The sequence below is a fragment of the Cervus canadensis genome, chromosome 6, assembly GCF_019320065.1.
Source record: "Cervus canadensis isolate Bull #8, Minnesota chromosome 6, ASM1932006v1, whole genome shotgun sequence".
NCBI classification, from domain to species: Eukaryota; Metazoa; Chordata; class Mammalia; order Artiodactyla; family Cervidae; genus Cervus; species Cervus canadensis.
The window spans coordinates 91,225,034-91,237,705 of record NC_057391.1 but is presented as its reverse complement, the minus strand read 5'-3'; the positions used below and the strand labels follow the sequence as shown (position 1 = coordinate 91,237,705).

At 43.1% G+C, this 12,672-nt stretch overlaps 2 protein-coding genes across 2 annotated transcripts in view; both read right to left on the bottom strand.

The window, feature by feature from the left end:
• Window positions 1–392: 392 nt before the first annotated feature.
• FLRT2 (fibronectin leucine rich transmembrane protein 2) lies at window positions 393–6,888 on the bottom strand. The gene has a single exon (XM_043472705.1). The coding sequence runs from the start codon at window positions 6,886–6,888 to the stop codon at window positions 4,906–4,908; it is 1,983 nt and encodes a 660-aa protein (XP_043328640.1). The 3' UTR covers window positions 393–4,905.
• Window positions 6,889–7,126: 238 nt separating this feature from the next.
• The window catches only part of LOC122444333 (translation initiation factor IF-2-like), a 113,154-nt gene continuing 107,608 nt past the window's right edge, over window positions 7,127–12,672 (bottom strand). Inside the window, exon 4 of the mRNA XM_043473038.1 lies at window positions 7,127–7,277. Coding sequence (XP_043328973.1) covers window positions 7,127–7,277 — 151 coding nt within the window. The remainder of the gene's footprint in view (window positions 7,278–12,672) is intronic.

The following is a 12,672-nucleotide window of genomic DNA, read 5'->3' as shown; positions in this document are numbered from 1 at the left end:
TAAATTGATATACTATGAAATAGGGAAAATGACTATTCTGATGAGGTGACTACATTGGTATTTATCTATATTCTAAACACAGATTTCACAAACATAAAATAATATGCTCAGGTAGGTGTGTATATTCAAAAGATATTCATAGGAATATAACAGTTTAGTCAGGAAGTAGAAAACAGCATGACAATTTCATATAAACCCTTCACACAAAACAGGAGTCAAATGGCCTTAACACACAGAAGTTGTGTTCAAGGTAAGAGAAAGTGAAAAACCCTATTACCTCCTCCAGCCTTCTCAACCTCCAGCATCCGGAAGCGTCTCTCATTTCTCTTTGACTTGAACCCAGAAAAGATGGGCAGTAACCCAATGAACTTACTCAGATAAACACAATGAGGTTTCTTTTTAAAATAAGCCTTTACTGAATATATCAACAAGGTACTGTATCGTGTAGAGTGAAGCATCTAGTTAACAAAGTGTGCGGCGCGGTCGGCCTCAGAGGACGTGTGATGCGCTCTCCCAGCCCCCTTGCAGCCCCTCGTCAGCGAGAACACACCACAAAAACCAGGAGCGAATCGGCTGTGGCTCAAACGAAAACCCATCATGAGGATTCACTGTCAGTGGCTATATACTGGTCCTAGGACAGACACGGGGGCGGTGCCTTCACCTTGCCTCAGAAAGGGTTATACATCTTCCATCCCGAGGATGTAACTGTGAACCCCGGTGCGTGGTGTGCGTGTGCATGTATGCAAGTGTGTGTGTGATACTAGCTTCAAAATGCCTGTCGTGATGGCCTTGCTTTGTGCTCTTCTGGTGACTGTGCCGCTAGAAAAACTAAAACTATAGCAAGAGAAGGTGATTTTTTGTTATAACAACAGGATCCCATGTGTACAAAACTGTGTCCCATAATCAGGGACAAGCACCCCGTTTGTCAGCTCTCTTTTCACCCTCGCTCGGGAAGAAATTAGAGAAGGGGGGTAAACTACTGCTCCCTACATGACTTAAAGAAAGTGCCTCAGGCAAGGCTGGACAAGACTAATAAAGAAGGAGGTCTGGGGCTTGCTTTGCGTATCTCTTCCTCTTTGGGAAGCTCTTTTCTGTTCTGCTTTCCCATGCAGTTGGAAAGGTAAATCATGAACAAAACCATGATTCTCCTGTTCTAAAGTGAAACACTGTCTCCTTTTCATAAGGTAGTGAGAAAAATGTTACAAGCAAAGAACTAATGGAAATTGATGACTTCTAGGTCTAAGGTTGCAATGGATGCTGCAAGTGAGATTAGCTGACCAAGCCATCTGCTTCCTGTGGGGAGCAAGTGTATCACCTTGTGTCTGGAATGGATACTTTGCTCACAACACCCAGACTTTGTCCTTCTCAGTGGGAAAGAAGTTCTGATTCCTGTGGAATGACTAGGACCATTATGATCCAGTAGGAAATGGAGCCATAATATTAGCTATTTTATTCATCCTTTTTACCAGACTGGTCACATTATACCTTTTTTTTTTTTTTTTTAATCTCAGGGAAAACATCCAATAAATATTCAACAAACATCCAGATAACTAGAAATTGCATGATTTCTCACGGTAGACTTTTTTGCACTTTTCACACAAGAAAAATAGGCAGGGGAACCCTTTTTTCTCTCTGCTTTTGCTCGTCCCATGTGATGAGCTGCTGATGCATTTGGCAGTTTGAAGGAAGCTAGGGGCCTCTCCACGTTCAAACACGTCTCCCTAAATGAGTAGGTATCCATGACAACCCTGGGTATGAATAATGGTCAGCAATATCTGTGTGCTCCCGGTTATGCCTTTTCCTTTTGGAATTTCTTCTGCACAATAACAGTTACTAGCTCTAAAAGTAGACACATTGTATCTGACATCACTCCCATTGGGTGAGACAAACATCAAGCTCTTTATCAACTGGAAAGTATGGCTTTGTTCGTGGTCTTGTCCTGCTCCTTTAATTTTGACTCTTGGTAACCTCAAAATGCATAATAATGATGAGCACAAGAGAGGTCCAACATACAGATGTATCAGCAAAACATTCCCATGACAAAAGTGCCAATCAAAGCAGAATCTGCCACTGATGGTCCTTCAGTGGTTTTCCTAAGACATGTAAGACAGTGCAGATTCCGTGATGTGCTTTTCTATTATGATGCGGGTGAGAGGCCCAGGTATGCTGTTACAAATGGGAGACCAATCTTGGTTTGAGCAGGCTCTATCATGTTGTACACAAGCTTAGAATTAAGCCTCTAACTAGATTCTATCTCCTCCTAGGAATGCCTTCTAGCAAAAGAACCATTTCAGATCATCCTAATCTTTTCACATGACCAGGTCTCCATCATAGGACTTAAGCCCCAGATAATTCTGCAGATCTCATAAGACATTATAGAAACCTCCCTAACCTTGGTCTTCTTGGCTCAAAGCAAAGACATTTGTTTCAGCAGCCACATACCCGACTGGAGGTTATACACACAATACAAATAAATGAGAATGATTATTCTGTAGATAAAAGGAAAAAAAAAAACTTCAAAAATCAAAGTACCATCATTTGAACACATATTTTTATCTACACAGCCAAGGAGAAAAGGACAGTGGAAGGGAATTATCCAGTTAAATACATAAAGCCCCGTGTCATGGTCCTGCATTTCGGATGGCTTACTGCTACACTAATCGTTTTCACAGATTGTCTTTTCCCTTCACTGTGTGGACCTAGCTTTAAAAAGGCAACAGTCAAAATGAGCTAGCTAATAGACTAAAATGAAAACCAAAGTCACTTTAGAATTAATTCAAATTAATTCATAGTTAATTTCAGCTTGACTGCACAGTTTCGATTCTTGTGTCTGCAACACTATAACTTCAGTTATATTTTCGGCTTATTCTGAGGGACAAGGGAGATTAAAACATACTACTTGGGGATATATTATTAAAGAAAATAAAGCTCTTACTATAAAGAAAAACTTGCATAGCATTTTATACCTAAACTTTTACAAAGAAGACACATCACAGTTCTATTTTGTTAAAAGTAAGAGGGACAGAGAAAGCCAAAGCAACATGATTGTGACGTTAACATCATAGGTTCCTAAAATAATGACCAGTGATCAAGGAAATATGCAACACAGTGAAATGCCTAAATTTGCTTTTCAAAAGAATTTTCCAAGGGTGTACTTTTTAGATAAGGTGTGTATGTGATCGATAGCCCTTCTACATCTAAGGGATGGAGAGGAGGACATTATACATGCTTTCTGAAGATGGACGTTGCTTCAAAAAGTATCTAGAATTAAGCCTGGACATCCTTCTCTTCTCTATGCCCTCTGCTCAATGCCCTGCGCTGCCAAGATTAGGGGAACAAGCCTTCCCTCCCAGACTTGTTCATTTTTCATCTGTTATCCGGTTAATATAAGATTGATCATCCCTCACAATTCCCAAAGAAGAGGAACATCCACAATTTAAAAAGAATAAATGAAATTTTAAAAAATGGAAGCGGATCAAAGTCAGTTCAAGGTGGAAACACAGTATTGCTTTAAAAAAAATATATGGTATTTTGCCAGCTTTGATGTGTCTTTACAGAATTATTAGCAGGGAAAATTAGTATACATTTTAAAGTGAGTATGGATATTTTGTGCAACCAAGACTGGCATCCATAGTTTTCTTTCAATTTTTTTAGTAGAGGGGTGACCAACAAATGCATCATCAACAGCTAATTATGAAAATATACGTGAGGTGATTGGAAGACAAGAATTTCTGAGGGGATAAAGGTATTAATTCAAGCTATTTCAACATGATACTAACAAAATTAGTTGATATAGTATAATGGGACCACTGATTACGTGCTTTTGTCTAAAGGGTATCAATAGTTTTAAAATAACCAGTTCAGTACCAGTTCAGTTCTAAAATAACCAGTTCCAAACATTGATCCCTTGTTGGTCTAAATATCATGTTGACATAGCTGCAGTGAATCTACCCAAATAATTCTCATTATCAAAAATAATTCCATTCAATATAATTCTTCCCATTATTTTATTAGCCTCTTCTAAAAAAGTATTCTAGAATATATCTCTGTTGAATGTGATTCAACCTGATGTATAATTTGAATAGTAACACTTTTAAAGGGAGTTTTCTTGCTGGAATATCCTACCTGCCCCGAAGATGACTGAAATCAGACTCAGGTTTCTGTTTCACATAGGGCCAGGGGAGCCTGAAGTGTGATTTTTCAAGTTCCCAGTCAGAAAGCCAACCCCTGGATTCAAAGGTCTTTTCAAATCTTGTCTCATTTTCTGGATTCTGCCAGGATGGGTTAACTTATCTGATAGGAACTGACTTCCTCCAGAGATGCCTTCTGCATTTCCTCCTTTGGGTCAAAACAGGGTGACTACCTCCTTTCTTAGATTCTACAAGCTTTCGCTTTTCTTCCAGACCCAGAAGTATAGAAATTGTATGAAGATATCTGGGGTGCATTTCTTGTTTTAAGACTATTATCTGCCCTACTCTGATGAGTCCACTTTAACCTGCCCTTTTATCTGACCACCAACTCTAGGAAACGAATTTGTTCTGAAGCATCCACAGTGAAGTGGCGAATCGCATCAGGAGGAAGAATCACTCATTCTTTCACCCTGGCATTGGGTTCTCATTGTACAACCCTGCACAGTACTTCAGCAACTATTTTTTTTTTTTTTTAAGATTTAAAAAGCAAAGAGTTACAAAACTGCTTGTAATTAACTTGGAATAGAAAAGATAGCACTTTTTTTTTTTAAATCCCATTATATAGTACACCGTATAAATTACAGAGTATGCAAATGCACAAATGCATCTGTGTAACATTTATCAAATGTAATCCGCGTGTCTCTATGTGCACACACGTGTGTGTTCTCGAGGGTCTCCGTGTCCGTCCGCTTCGGCGGCGCTGGGCGTCTGTCCGTCACGTATGGCAGTGCTCCAGGTCTGGCACGCTGCTATTGCAGTATCGCATGTTGTTGGGGATGTGGCAGTCTGTGTAGTTAATGCCCCCATTCGGGGTGTAGATGGGCTGCAGTCTGAAATCTCCTTTAAGGAGCTGATCGTTATTTAAGGAGACGATCTGGAAGCTGGTCTCCGTCATCTCCAGGATGGAATTGTCCTTCTTGGTGCCCGCCTCGCAGTAGTCGTCTTTCCGCCGGCCTCGGTTGTATTTCCACTTCTGGGAGGTGTAGCGCCCCCTTCTGTGCATGTGCCAACAGAACACGCCGAGCAGGACCACGAGCACAAATATCACGGCGCCCCCTATCAGGCCGGCCAGCAGGAACGGGGAGCCCATGCTGTGCGAAGTCGTCTGCTCGTGGCTGGAGGCCGTGTTGCTGCCGTTGTTCACATAGGCGTCGTGGGTGGTGGCCTCCGAGCACACCGTGTCTTCCACAGCCCGGTAGTTGAACGCATCCAGGGGTACCAAACAAATCCGGTAGGTGGATCTGGGCTCCAGATTCACCAGGCTCAGATGCTGCTTCTCCCCGCTGACGATGCGCTCCTGAACGATGCCCCCCACCAGACTGTGGCCCATTTTCACCCACGTGAGCTTGTAAGCCATCACAGTGAAGAGGGACAGCCAGCTGACTTGGATGGACGTGTCATTCACGAAATGGATGGAGAGCTGGATCCGTTCGGAAAGCGGCGGGGTCACCCTTTCTCTGCCGTCCCAGTCGGGAATCGTGGGAGGCTTGGATGCTGTGGGGCTCAGGGGTGTGTAGCTTCTGCTGGGGATCGGGGCGGAGAACGTGGGGGGCTGAGTCACGGGAGGAGCTGAACTCGGGGCTGGGGTGAGGGGAGGCAGGCCGGGGGTCGTGGTGGGGCAGGACAACAGATTCATATTCAGCTCCCGCACGGCCATGCCCCTGACTTGCTCGGGACCTTGGCACATGAAACCTCGCACGTTGAGCGAGGCGGGGATGTGTCTGAGCCACTCCGTGACCCATTTAATGCTGCAGTCACAGAACCAAGGGTTGTTCCGAGCGGTGAGCTGCTTCAGATTGGAGAGGTTGTCAAAGACCCCTTGAGTTAACACGCGCAGCTGGTTGTTGGAGATGTCCAGCCGTTCCAGCTTCCGGAGGTTGGAGAAGGCCGTCAAAGGGATGTGGCTGATCTGGTTGTCCTGCAGGTAGAGCCTGACCAGGTGCGTACCCGGGAGGTCAGGAGGCGGGCGGGAGAGCGAGTTCCGGACGATGGAGAATTCCTTGAGCTTGGTGAGGTGGCCGAAGGTGCCCTCGGCGATGCCCTTGTTGGTCAGGAGGTTCCCGTCCACGATCAGACGCTCCAGGCTCGTGAGGTTCTGGAAGGCCATGTCTGAGATGACGGCGATGCGGTTCTCGTCCACGCGCAGCTCCTGCAGGTCCACGGGAAGGCCCACCGGGACGCTGCTCAAGTGGTTCTTGGACAGGAACAGCAGCTTGAGGCTCAGGGCCTCGCGGAAGGCCCCGTCTTCCACGCCCACGGTGGAGATGGAGTTGTCGTCCAGGTGCAGCTCTTCCAGCTTCAGGAGCTGGGCCAGGGCCGCCCGTGAAATGGTCTGAATATTGTTTTCCTGCAGGTGGAGGACGCGGACGTTCTTGGGGAGGTTCATGGGGAACTCGTCCAGCTGGTTGCCGTAAAGGTAGACGGTGTGCACAGACTGAATGCTGTGTAATTCTGCAGGAAACCCAGCATTATTAATTTGGTTGTTATGGAGGTAGAGTACCGTGACGCCCTCCGGGATCCCAAGAGGCACTGAGGTCAAGCTTCGCTCGTTGCAGTAGACGAAGTTCCTGTCACAGCGGCACACGCTGGGGCACGCCAGGAATTTTGACACTTGGGAGGAGAGCCCCAGGGAAATGAGAAGCCACGATTTCAGGAAAAAAGCCCCCTGGCCGGGCCCCTGTGTGATCTGGAGGCCCATTTCTGAAGTACAGAAATTAAACACACTGCTGTAGGGAAAAGAAAAGTAAAAAAATAAAAATAAAAATAAAAAATAGAAGCACACAGCCAAACCAAAATAATTGAACAGGGTTCTCAAGTCCAGAACTCCAACTAGACGAAATGTCCTGAAGGCCAAGGTCAAAGGATCTTCTTGAGGTCTCTGGTCTTCTCAGCCTGTGTTGGCCTCTTTGCTGCTGTCCTCCATGTGCAAAAATATTTCAATAGGAAGAATTTTCCACCCAGGCAACAAGTGAAGCCAAGTTATCTGCGGCCAAGAGGGACCCAACCAGGCCGGCAGAATTTCTTCTGTGGTCAGTCAGGTCAGTGTGGATCAGCCCACGAGCTTCTTGGTTAAGCTCAGTCTGCAATCTGTTGTAGGAAAGAAGAGAGAAAAGAGTCAGTGAAGGGTAGACAATGGCTTAAGTGCTGATCTGACTGTAGGCTTTTCAAAAATGCTGTGATTGGGACTAAACACCCAGAGGCCAGGACTTGGCATTAAGTGATGTGTTAAGTAATAATAATTCACTTGAAAAGGTATTCAAGAAATGAAAACGATTTGTCTTCATCATCAAAAGAAAATCATATTGTTGCCTCTCATTATCAATGATCATGCAGTGAATTTTACATCACAGTCAGCATCTTCTCTCAGAGATCTATTTGCATATCCAAACAGAGAGGCATAAGAGGCCTGAGGCTGAATCTACTGAATCAAGGATGACTATTTATAAATGCAACTGGTCACAGTCATATTTCACCATGAAACGACTGACTGAGCAAAAAATACAATTTAAGTGGAAAAATGTGAAACCCTTTCCAGTTATGAATAAATGCAAAATGGAGACTGATAAAGTTATTTGGAAAGATGCATCTTTTTCATTTGCCATTTTTTAAGATATAAAAAACTGAATTGGTACACCTGAAATTAAAACACTGTAAATCACTTACGTTTCAATAAAAAATTATCAAGTAAAAAAGTGATAAATGAAAAAGATGCATCTTTCTAGACAATTTTGTCCCCATTTTGCATCTGGTTTCCTTGGTGGCTCTTACGGTAAAGGATCCACTTGCAATTCAGGAGACCGAGTTCTATCCCTGGGTTGGGGGAGAGATCTCCTGGAGAAGGGAATGGCTACCCACTCCAGTATTCTTGCTTGGACAATACCATGGACAGAGCAGCCTGGCTGGCTACAGTCCATGGGGTCGCAAAGAGTTGGACACAACTGAGCGACTAAGCACGTGAATATGTATCAACTATACGTAAAACATAAAGATGCATCCTTTTGATCTGACACTGTGATGAGGCAGCTGAAAGGTGACTACAGATGCACGTGTGAAGGCAGATGGAGGACTTCTCTTTCCCTCCCCACTCCCTGCCTCCTCTCATCTCTGTCTGCCTCCCAAAGAGCTCACACTTGAGTTACCACCTAGAATGACCAAACTCCAGTCCATGACACATTTCCACTTATCCCCTCTTTTGAGGCCTCTAGGTACAGATGAAACTCACCACTGTGATTCCTTTGAGAGCTGACAAGCTCATGACTAGGAATAAATTATCTTTCAACAACGCAACCTTCCTCCCATCTGTGAGTGTTTTCCTGCTTCTAGAAAAGGACTTTCAGCAAACTTTGAAATGACAGGAGACACAGTTGGGGAAGTAAAGGCAATCTGCAGATACTAATCAAACCTTCTTGCTCCAGAACTCTTCCATCTATTTTTATATTAGAGAGGTAAAGATGTTAATTGAAAGGTGTCAGGTTTGATTTCCCTATAAAATAAGCTAACATGACAGGACACGGCAGGCTCGAAGTTGTTTAATTCTCACCAATGCGCAGTAATTGAGACAGCTTGTATCTAATGCACAGAGGAACCATTTGAAACTGTTTCCTTGGCTGTCTTTATGTGCATGAGAACTAAGTCACTTCAGTTGTGTTCAACTCTTCGCAAGCCCATAGACGGTAGCCCGCCAGGTTCCTCTGTCCAGGCAGGATTCTCCAGGGAGGAAAACTGGAGTGGGTTGCCATGCCCTTCTCCTGGGGATTGTCCGGACTCAGGGATCGAACTCTCGTGTCTTACGTCTCCTGCATTGTAGGCAGGTTCTTTACTATTAGCACCACTTGGGAAGTCCGCTGTTTATGTTTTTAACCATAGTTGAAAAAGAAAAAAAAATGTAACCTCTATTCAAGTGTCCAGAATGTTGAATTTGATCTACCATTAAAAAGATTGTGAGCCATCTAAAAAATGCCTTTGCTGACCAGAAGTGGTAATATACATTTTCAGTTGTTCAGAAAACTTAAAAAAAAAAGGAGGTTGGTCGAGGGAGTCTTTTTCCAGGCAAAAAGGATGGGTGTGATACTTTATTAAAAATCAAGAATTATTTAATTTGTTAAAATTTACAAATATGTGTTTTGTCACAGGAAACAGGAGCAATCCCCTCTAGCAAAAATTTTCCTATAAGCTTACTGAATAACTAAAAAAAGAAAAAACTAAGGGTAGTGTGGGAAAAGTGAATTCAATGCCATCAGCTTGATGCCATCCCTAGCTCAGGTTTCAAATTATCAAACCATCCCAACATTCCCTCATAGCTGCTACTCAAGTGTGGCCTTTGGTCCAACAACATGAACCTGACCTGGGAAGTGGCTGGAAACACAGAATGTGTTGCATTAGCAAGAGCCTAGGGCATGCACAATGAAATTTGGGAAACACTGCTCTAAACACAGTGCCGTCTTTCTTAATCATCCAAATGCTTTAATTTATTAAATGTAAAATAAATGCAAGAGCATGTCAAGTGATTTGAGAAGAGTAAAAGCGTAAGGCATACTAATCACTTTGGTCCCGGGGAGATGGTCTCAAATTACATCTTATATGTAAATGACATCTTATAAGGAGAGTAGCACGATGACCAAATATATCACTTGGCTTCAACAGATCCTTGGAGATGTATGTCTGAATGAAAGACACTAATACCCAGTAGGAGCTGAAAGAGTTATTTGTAATCAGAGGAACACACTCTCATAAAGTGTGATTTATTTAAGAACAAAAATCTGTTTGGTGCTATTAGCATTTCCTCTTCAAAAGAGGTAGGAAAGTGAGACTAAAAGAATAGAATCTAACACATTTTTGAGGATTCCACAGGAATCTTCCAAGTGTGAAAGTAATGCACAAGGAACAGAATTTTCCAAGGGAGAAAAATATAACTTCCCCAGGGTCTTCAAATTCTTATGTAAAAATAACAGATGCTTCTTCACTGCATTTGCAAGCCCAGTTTTAAGGTCCTAGAAACAGCAAACCAATGTCTGAAGACAGTAGGATTTGTTTAGAAACTTTATCCGTGAATAGCCTCAAGGCACCAATGATTGAAGCATCAACTCACTGGAAAAGACCCTGATACTGGGAAAGATTGAAGGCAAAAGGAGAAGGGGACGACAAAAGATGAGTTGGCTAGAGAGCCTCACTGACTCCATGGACGTGAATTTGAGCAAACTCTGGGAGACAGGGCAGGACAGAGGAGCCCGGCGTGCTGCAGTCCATGGGGTCGCAAAGAGTGGGACATGACTTAGCGACTGAACAACAGCCGTGATAATGATTGGGCGCCAACAAAGTATTCAGGAATGGAGCTGGGGGCCCTCACTGTGCATCCAAATGGCAAATATTCCACTTGCTATAATCGTGTTCCCTGAAAGGGGAGAAGAAAAACCCTAGCAGCCAACCCTTTGCCCCAGGTCTTGGTCTCCGGCAGGTATGCTTTACTTATCAGTGGTTCTTGGATAATTACATAAGAAGAGGATGTGGTCCTGAAGAAAGCTCCTAATGGGATTACATGGGGCAAACTGTCACTGTTTATCCCCCTCAACAGGAGAAAAACCCCATCTAGATCACACTGTCTTGATCAGCTATGACAAGTTCAATGTTGAATGAAAACAAACTCTCAGGGCTTCCTTTGTGCTTCTTGGGAATCCCACAAAATAACTGTGCATGGTAGACTTGTTCTAATTCTTGGATCAATGACAGTCTATACATTATGTCAGCCAGTAGACTGTATCTTTGTTCAAATCAGTGCATGTGTAAAATCGCAGCCACCTAGGCAATAATGATTTTTAAGTCAAGCAGGCTGAAATCTCCATATTTTCAGCTGTAACTCCTACTAAATACTAAGGGGCGAAATCCTTCTTCGGAGAAGTCTGTTTTGGAAACTTCTTAAGAGAAATCCTAAGATAGAGACTGAATTTATAGAGACAGTAGCAGAGTATAATGGTCAAAAGCATAGCCTCTGAGTCCTCACTCCACCTCTGGTCCCGAGGAGCTGGATAAATTACTTAAACCTTTTAAATCTTAGTTTCCTTATTTGAAAAATGAGGATAAAATAGTTCCTAACTCAACAGCACTGTTGAGAGGATTAAATAGGATAATATTTGTGAAAAGCTGTATGGGGCCAGACATGTGACAAGGACATAATACATAAAACTGTTATTCTCGGTGTACTTGTTATGATTCGTGATATCCAAAGAGGTGAACTCCAAAATGTAGAGTAAAATAAAAATCAGCTTTGACCATCCAGGTTCTCCGTACTGACAGCTATTCCATGATTTCTCAACATTAGCACTATTCAAATTTTGAGCCAGATAATTCTTCTGCTCTGGAGCTGCTGGGAATGTCCAGAGACGTCTCCAGGTATAGGTATGTCCCCCGGGGAGGCAAAATGCCTTCAGTTAAGAGTCACTGACCTAGCCCACCTTTCAAGTACCTTAAAAGTTTAGTATTTTTATTCTGGTTTTATAGAGTAAATTAAAGACAACTTTCTAACAAACAGAGCCTAAAAGTGCTTCATGCCATGGATACCAAAAAGCATGGAAACACAATATGTTTTTCATTTATTTATTCAGCCAGTATATTTGGTAGGGGGGGAGCACTGGAATGAGTGTACCATCACGCAGAGCTGATACGGTTTTTGACTTTGTGAGTCTTAAAAACATAATGAGGGGAGAGAGGTGAATAAGCAAGGAATTACGGTGCTGTGTAAAGATTTCCAACCTCAGGGCATCAGGGAACTATGGGACCTTATAAAAAGCTCTAATCTAGTCCATCGGGTAACAGGAAGAAGATATCAGCAGGAGGATTGCCTTTGTGAAGATCTGAAGGATAGGAGGGTGCAAGCCGGAGAAGAGATTTCAGAAGTTCTGCCCGGGGACAGCCATAACGTGGATGCAGAGGGGGAAGCCAGGCCCGCTCAGAGGAGGAACGGAGCTGGGACCACACACCACTTTCCTCCAACTCCGACTGCTTCCCGCTGAGACCGTGCTATTTCTAGAAGCTAAGCAACAAACCTGTGTTTCAAAATCATTAGCCACTTCATAATGGTTGGATATGAAAAGATTCTGCTTTACAAGATGACTTTAAAATACTGAGAGCAAAAGTTGTGGGTTTTTGTTCTTTTTCTTCTTTCATCTTTCCTGTTTGTTTGAATATTGCACTGACTGTGTCTCCTCTCCAAGAAAGGAGAGATTATGAAGAAAGACTTAATGGAAGATGCTAGGTAAAAACAGAACTTTTCATTTAAATCAGAAAACACAGTTTCAAAAGCCTAAGTATAAATCAACATGCAACCCGTTCTCTTTGGAGACAGCAAGAACCTGGCCCTGACTGTCTGTTAAAGATGACAGTAACAGCAGTTATCCCAGGCGCCTTTAATTTAACTCTTTCCATAGAAACTGAGGTTTAAAAGACATAAATCAGGTCAAAGCTTTCTGTACAGTGTTTCTCTCCTAGT

Bases quoted from the DNA above. Each gene is read 5' to 3' on its own strand.
- FLRT2 (XM_043472705.1), bottom strand. From the start codon at position 6,888: ATGGGCCTCCAGATCACACAGGGGCCCGGCCAGGGGGCTTTTTTCCTG.